We start from the raw sequence: 8241 nt of genomic DNA on the forward strand, positions 1-8241 counted from the left end.
TCTTTTGATAATTGTAAAAGAAAGGTATAGGTAAGGTACTTGAACCTGAGTTCTTATTAAAATAACTGGCCATATATATTTAAAATATTGTTATTATGATAAAATAAATAAAGAAACAATATGCTGAGTATATATTTTGAGGGCCTATTAAAGTAATTGTTAATTCTTATACTCAAATAAATTCCTAACTTAAAATTAATTGTTACATTATCTATACTAATATTATAAAGCTGAAGAATTTGTTTGTTTGAACGCGCTAATCTCACGAACTACTGGTCCGATTTGAAAAATTCTTTCGGTGTTAGATAGCCCATTTATCGAGGAAGGCTATTTATTATAACCACGCTAAGACCAACAGGAGCGGAGCAATGCGGGTAAAACCGCAGGGCACAGCTAGTATTATATAAATGTAGTTGTAAGTCTTATAATAAAAATAAACAGCTTAAAACTAAAATAATTTAACGTATAAATCATCGCGTTTTGAAAGATTTTTCAATATTGGCATCACTGTGCTCGTGTTCTATATTATATTCCAAGGTTTTGTAAGAACTCTCTGGACTCCAGGAGTAGGAAAGTTCGTAAGAAGGTGCTGGGCCTGAAACAAAATAATAATTATAGTCTATACCTACATATAAAAATGACGTTTTCCTTGGTCACGGCATCACGCGTGAACGGGTGGACCGATTTCGATAATTCTTTACTAATTATATTCCTTGAAATACGAGGATGGTTCTTAATTCTTATATGTATAGAGAAAACGTAAATATGTACCACGGGCGAATCCGGGGCGGAAGTCGGAACGCTAGTTTTTAATAAAGCAAAAAGTTCATTTTATATCTAAAAATACGATTCATTAATACTTACAATTAAATTATGTGAAATATATTTTTTTCGATTTTTTTAAAGTACTTAGTGAATAGTGACCTACCAACAAAGGTAACTTAAAAATAAACTGATCGTGTTTTAAATCCATTAAAATGTTCTTTGAATACTCTTACTATACTAAAACGAAACGTTTTATCAAGATTTTTCAATATGTCACTGCTTTTTACTTACTAGTAAACTTTGTGTCGATCGATAAAAATATTAAAGTAACGAGATTTATTCTTACCCTTATTCGAGAGACTTCTTCGGTAACCTGTAACAATTCAGATTACTGAATATTAATATTTATTTAATTTAAAAATTTGAAATAAATGCAGTCGTAGTTTTTAAAGAATATTTGTATGTACTGAATATGGTTATTGAAGAGACAGTTAATATGTGTTAAGTACTTCAAAATTTGTTTTATATAGTACTTATAGTATTATATTACCCGTGATATAGTTATACATAATAACACAATATTTCAAATTGAATAATTTAACTTTTAACGGATTTAAAACACAATCAATTGTAGCTATTTTTCAAGCTAAAATTTCATTCCTAATTTTAATTGACAAAATGAATATAAAATAATATATTTGTAGGGCCTAACTACTAGCTAGAATAATCTTAATACTATCTTAATACTATTATAAAGGCGAAAGTTTGTATGGATGTATGGATGTTTGTTACTCTTTCACGTAAAAACTACTGAATCGATTACAATGAAATTTAGCACACATATAGAGGGTAACTTGGATTAACACATAGGATAGGTTTTATCCCGGAAATCCCACGGGAACGGGAACTATGCGGGTTTTCCTTTGAAAATGCGGGCGAAGCCGCGGGCGGAAATCTAGTTATAAATAATTAAATAGGTAGGTACTTCAGGACAATTTTCACACACAAATCTTTTCGCTTGTGTTATGGAAACCAGATGGATGATGATAATATTATATATTTTTCTATGAAAATAGAAAAACAACTTACCATGATGCTCAGCATGCGGAGACCACGACCAATCGTGATGATGTTTTGATTGACCTTTCAGTGCTGTGAAGAAAGACGCTACCTAAGTAGGAGAAAACATACAAGAATATATATTAATTTTAACGTTATATTATACAATTACTTAGTTTGTACGAACAAATAGACAAGAAATAGATTAACTGCCTTGATTTATTATGCTGGTAAGCGTTTTAACAAACGAACGGTTGCGTTCTAACATCGCCACGCCACATGTGGCGACGGCTGAAGTAGCCTCTGCCATTCGCAACTTGCCGTTCGTCTGTAAGACGAATATAACTTTAGAGTGCTTGGAATATTTAATCTATACTAATATTATAAAGAGGAAAGGTTTGTATGTATGTATGTATGGTTTTCACGCATAAACTACTGGACCGATTTTGATGAAATTTGGCACAGACAATCTTTAGACCCTGAGAAAGAATATAGGCTACCTTTTATTGCGAAATATGTACCACGGGCGAAGCCGGGGCGGACCGCTAGTATTATATAATATGCATAATTTTCATAATTTAGCATTCCGTAAGAACGAATAATAAACTGAGATAACTAGTTACAATTCATTTGCAACATGCAAAACTTAGAACATTTGAAGCATACAAATTTACACATCTATTAGATATAGATGATCTATAGTCCTATCCTATCCTATCCTACTAATATTATAAATGAGAAAGTTTGTGAGGATGGATGTATGTGTATGTGAAGGTATTTATGTTTGTTACTCTTTCTGCTTTCGCGCAAATACTACTAAACCGATTACAATGAAATTTAGCACACATGTAGAGGGTAACCTGGATTAGCACATAGATCGGTAACTATGCGGGTTTTTTTGAAAACGCGGGCGGAAAGCTAGTTTATAATAATTTTACTAACCTTAGCCGAACTGACAGCAATCTTAAACACCAATAGAATGATACCAATGAACACAGCCTTCGCAGCCAGTATGGTGGTCAGAGCCATCCAGGTTGAAGTAGCTCCCACGTGGAAGACCAGCGGCATTAACCCCATCGCCATTTTCTTCATGCCACGAGATTCTGTTGAAAAAATATGTTTAAATTAAGAAAAATATCAGGAAAATATGGTATGGATCTAGAAAAATATGGTATTACCACAAAACAATAAACACAGTCTAACTTTAAACCAGGGATCTGTCACTTTAATAGTTGTCTATGTGAAATACGACAAAACCAGATTAAAGAGAACCCGCGCTTAAGTTAAACCCTGTCTAAAGGTTTTTGTGGTAAGACATATGTTTAACACAATGTTAAAATTCAATTTACAGTAATGTAGGGACGCTATCATATATTTTTTTTTGTCTTGTATAATTTTCATTCACAACGGAGAGATTTATAGTATGTTATTTTGTGTTGGAGATAGTTATGAGGCTAGTCATAAGCAATTTTTACTGCAGTGCAATCTAACAGAGGAATTTCCTTCGATCACACAAGCGAAGACGCGGTAGAAAGCTAGTTTATATACCTTCCGATATATTTATCAATAAGAAGCATTAGCCAAGGCCAGACTATACTTAATTATTTTTTCTTTTTAAAATCATAATGGAAAGGCGCGTAGCGATCGCTACAAAAAACTATGATATTTTTTCACATCTTCACGGTTGAATTACGTACAGAAATACAATATGTCTCTTTTGGATGTTACAATTGATTTTTTATATCAATTCGTTACTTTCTATTTAGATAAACAAGGTTCTTTGTAGTCTTATTAACCGCACGCGAAGCTGCGTGCTTTAATATGTTTTATAATATGCGTACTTAAGTATTATATTTTAATTTTGCATACATTAATATTAATAAATTCTTTAATCTGTTCACAACGACGTAATTTTGTTGTTTAAGTATTATTTACGTGATCAGTGCATGCAAAAGTCCCTTCGCGCTTATTATACTAATAGTGGGGACACCCTGTATATTATATCGAACACTGATCGCAAATAACTACGCGTCAAAATCCTAGTCATATTATAATTTATATTTTATATCATCAGAATAACACATGAGCTATAGAAATACATAATGATTTGGTAAGGTTCGGTAAATCCTACAAATATTATTATTATTAATGCTAAAGTTTGTGAGGATGGATGGATGGATAGCTGATGTTTGTTACTATTTTACGTAAAAAATACTGAACCGATTACAATGAAATTTGATACGTAGGTAGCTGAAGACCCAGAATAAGACAAAGACTACTTTTTATCCCGGAAATCCCAAAGGAACGGGATATATGCGTCTTTTTCTTTGCAAAGCGCGCGAAGTCGCGGGCGGAAATCTACTTAAATACTATACTAATATTATAAAGCTGAAGAATATGTTTGTTTGAACGCGCTAATCTCAGGAACTACTGGTCCGATTTGAAAAATTCTTTCGGTGTTAGATAGCCCATTTATCGAGGAAGGCTATAGGCTATATACGCTACGACTAACAGGAGAGGAGCCACGGGGGTGAAACCGCGCGGAGCGGCTAGTCATAGATAAGGTTCAAATATACCTCATAAATTTTCGCGTTTATTATAGTAGGATACAATGGTTATTGAAGCGTAATTCCTTCAAGTATTTTTACGTTAATATTTTTTGAACTTTGTCAAAAACTATGGTGGTTATAATGATGGTAAATTAGGCGCTATATAACCGCAATTCGGCACTCGTTTGCACCTAAAATGGTGAATTTATTCATCATGTTGACCACAACAATGGTTAAAACTTTTTGGAGCAGTTTTGCTTCGATTACCATACAAATTGACGAAATAAAAACAACTGTAAAAATAATGTTCTTTAATATTAAGTTTTTTATAATAAATTTGAATGTTTAACGATTTTTTTTAAACTATTTGCTTTTGTCAACTCTTAGAGTATGTATTAGCATTGCTTTGTATTTTTTTCAGGCGTGTTCGTATTTTTTTATATTTAATTTTATTTCATCATAATAAATTTATTTTATTACTCACCCTCTAACTCAGCGATGTCCAATTTAGGTTTAATTTTCTCATAATTAATATATTTCCCAAAATCACTCTTCCCAAACCGTTCATCATTAAAACCCTCCAAGTATTTAGTAACATATACAACCAAGTCGCCAACACGATTTTCAATATTATTTGGCAATATAAAACCTCCTTGTACTTCACTTCCTGCGCGCGCCAACGCGAGCCGAATTAAAAAAAAGAACGTCAATGTCAAATTTCGCGCCATCGTGCTGTCACTTTGAAAATGGTTCAAAGACTGAATATTAGAATGACCGGTGGCCGAAAGTTGATGCTCATTATCGACTTTGAAAGTATTCAGTAAAGGTTTTACGAACTTTTTCTATAGAGCTTGATGAGATTCAAAATTGAGGTGACGGAAATCTAAAATCGCTTTTTGACGAGTTTTGAATTTCCACCATCGATTGTGGTTAAGTTTTAGGGTCCCGTAGAGCATGTGTGAATTTAGAAATATATTTTTTTCGCTGTTTCTTTGAAGAACATTCGTACGTATAAAACTACTGAAAATGTTTGATTGAAATTAGAAAGGAGGAAAAATGGCCTTGAATAAAATAGCTTTAACATAAGAGGATATCTTATTCTGTCAGATTGACATTGTTATTAGGTTCTATTAACATAGATATTGTTATTATGTAATTACTAATTATAAAAAAAAGCCGGATTTAAAGCTAGCTTCTTTCATTGATTAATTCTGAAAACTAACTGAACTCAAAACCTGCAAAAGCCTGTGAGAATTAAATATTATTTTAAAATAAAAACAAAAAAAAATTGTTTTCATTGCCACTGTACCTATTCTTTAAGGGCTGATTCTTCAATCCCTGGTTAAAGCTTATTCGTCGAATAATTTATAAAACTACCATTTTAAAAACGTAAACTAATTGCCCGTATTTGACAGTTTACGTAACATTTTAATATTATCGTGTAATACTTTATTGGACGGATAAGACGTTTTATCCAAGCATTGAAAAATTGGCCCTGAACGTAAAATAGGTATGTCTAGCGACTAGCGAGTAGGCTCTACGCGCCCTGCCTCCGGATATACTATACCTACCTAAAAACCTTTTTTTTATATAAAACCCGTATAGTTCCCGTTCCTGTGGGATTTCCGGGATAAAAATTAGCCTATGTCTTATTGTGGGTAGATATAGGTCGTAGCCCGTAGGCGTGCTACATATCAAATTTCATTGTAATCAGTTCAGTAGTATTTACGTGAAAGAGTATCAAACATCCACCCATCCATACTCACAAACTTTCGCATATTGCTATGATATTAGAAGGATAGAAGGAAAATTCTTTAGTTACTTCAAAATTATGAAATAAGAGCAGAGCAATAAACAATTAATAAGAGCAGTAAAAATGCCTATTTTTATTTTTTGCACATTTTTTTACAATTTCGTATTTTTGTTCAAACTCAAACTCAAACATTTATTTATTCAATTAGACTTCTTCTAGAAGCACTTTTGAAACGTCATTAAGTACATATTTTTAACATTTACTTACCACCGATTCGGAATTTCACAGGACTACATGTTCTATATTTTGGTTTCCTATTTATTAAAATTAAGATAAAGTTAGGTAAAAACGCATAGAATTATATTATTTCAGTAGTTACCTACTTTAAAAAATACTCTATTTTCAACCATAAGTAACTGTTTTTTTTTCAAACAAATCAATCACCAAATGAAATACAATGTTCACACCTGCATAAAATTTGATATCTCACGAAAAAAGCGGCAAAAAACATCTAATGTTTCAGAGAAAGTAAGTACGTCGAAAAATAAAAAATAAAAGTAATGTAGTCTAGAAATGATCTTATAACTTAACTAGTGCTGTTTCGCTTCATTGCAAGTTACAATTTACTTATACTAGCTTTCCGGCTTCGCCCGCTTCGTCTAAAACCTAATAAATTATATATTAAAACCACTTTATAATCACTTTATTTATTAAAAAAAAACCGCATCAAAATCCGTTGCGTAGTTTTAAAGATTTAAGCATACATAGGGATGGAAAAAGCTACTTTGTTTTATACTATTATGTGATTTGCTTGTAAATATAGTAGAAATTTTTGTTCAACAAGCATTTATTTCTTGTTTTATCTATGTTCTCTACTTGTAACATAATCAGGCGATAAAAACTATGAATTTTCCTTCATTTGAAGCGAAAGTTAATCTCAAATCCACCAAAAACATCTACCGTTAACGCCGTTATTTCAAATGAATGAGCTTACAGAACAATATGCCTACGTGACGCTTTATCTGTAGACACTTTGGGCGCATAGTTAGTTCTACCGACTACCATAGTTAATAGGTATTATAATACTAGGGTCTACACAAGATTAAATAATAGAATATCATAAAATATAGGTTAGTTTAGGTTAGGTTTCTAAAAAATTAAAAGTTTCTGTAAATGTTAGGTTAGTGAAAATAAATTTTTCTGTCAAAGTTGTATACCTGTATAGGTAAGGGAGTGTTTAATGTAACTTTTTTGGATATTTCCCGTTTTATTTTTTAAAAGTTATTATTGTCATTTTACTCATTAGATCAAGGGCTTTCGATATCAGTATAAAGTTTTTTGATATCTGCAATAGTTACGGAATAATCGCCTGAGCACACTTAACGATTACACCCTGCATAGCATATATAGCTTTTCTCGATAAATTGGATAGGTATCTAATAATGAAATAATTTTTCAAATCGGCCCCTAGTTTAAATAAATAAACAAAAAAATTGGTTGTCTGTAAAGTCGGTTTACTGACGATAGTTGAACGTGACAACGTCCGATTGTGCTTCTTTGTCGCTCGTTCCGCGCTCTCGCTTGCACTTCAAGCCTTAACATGGAACGCCTCAGAGCGAGGTAACGCCGCATGAGTCGTGCAGCCGGCTCTATCGAATTATAAGACGTTGTCACGTCAAGAACAGCTTTATATTTTCCTGTAGGTAGGTACAGATAGATTGAAATCTAAACATCTCAAATCTAGCTTACTAAAGTTAGTTTCTATAATTAGCATAGCGTAATGACTACCTATGCATTCGATTCTAAGTAAGTAGGTACCTATCTTGAGCATCTCTTTTTACTGTTTTCTTATACAGACGGCATAATTTTCAAAGCTAAATAAAAAGTTTTGAATACAGAGATGAAAAAAAACTCTTCAGACCAATTTGCGCGGCCTGCATTTAGTTTTTTAGAAAAATTAAAAATGAAAGTGCTGTAGTAGTACGGCCTATCGTTAATTTTTTATATTGAAAAGTAAAAGTGCTTAGTAATTTTATTACTGTGTCATTATTGATAAGAGTTTTGTGCTCTACATTTTAAACGAGTAGGTACTTAATCTATGCAGACTAGCATAAT

General features: G+C 32.2%; 1 protein-coding gene across 1 annotated transcript; it reads right to left on the reverse strand.

Moving 5' to 3' along the window:
• Positions 1 to 470: 470 nt before the first annotated feature.
• On the reverse strand, positions 471 to 5101 carry LOC149896665 (uncharacterized). The gene is made up of 5 exons (XM_090117409.1): positions 4858 to 5101; positions 2767 to 2927; positions 1855 to 1936; positions 1112 to 1138; positions 471 to 595 (listed from the first exon to the last, which is right to left on the reverse strand). The coding sequence occupies exons 1-5, from the start codon at positions 5099 to 5101 to the stop codon at positions 471 to 473; spliced, it is 639 nt and encodes a 212-aa protein (XP_089973535.1).
• Positions 5102 to 8241: the final 3140 nt, after the last annotated feature.

Source organism: Colias eurytheme, chromosome 28, assembly GCF_061535395.1.
Source record: "Colias eurytheme isolate Ceu_HAF_F1 chromosome 28, ilColEury1 Martin Lab GWU primary, whole genome shotgun sequence".
NCBI lineage: Eukaryota > Metazoa > Arthropoda > Insecta > Lepidoptera > Pieridae > Colias > Colias eurytheme.

Bases quoted from the DNA above. Each gene is read 5' to 3' on its own strand.
- LOC149896665 (XM_090117409.1), bottom strand. From the start codon at position 5,101: ATGGCGCGAAATTTGACATTGACGTTCTTTTTTTTAATTCGGCTCGCG. The intron at 2,928-4,857 runs GTGAGTAATAAA...TTTTTTCAACAG, and splicing joins GGACATCGCTGAGTTAGAGG to AATCTCGTGGCATGAAGAAA. The intron at 1,139-1,854 runs GTAAGTTGTTTT...GAATTGTTACAG, and splicing joins TCCGCATGCTGAGCATCATG to GTTACCGAAGAAGTCTCTCG.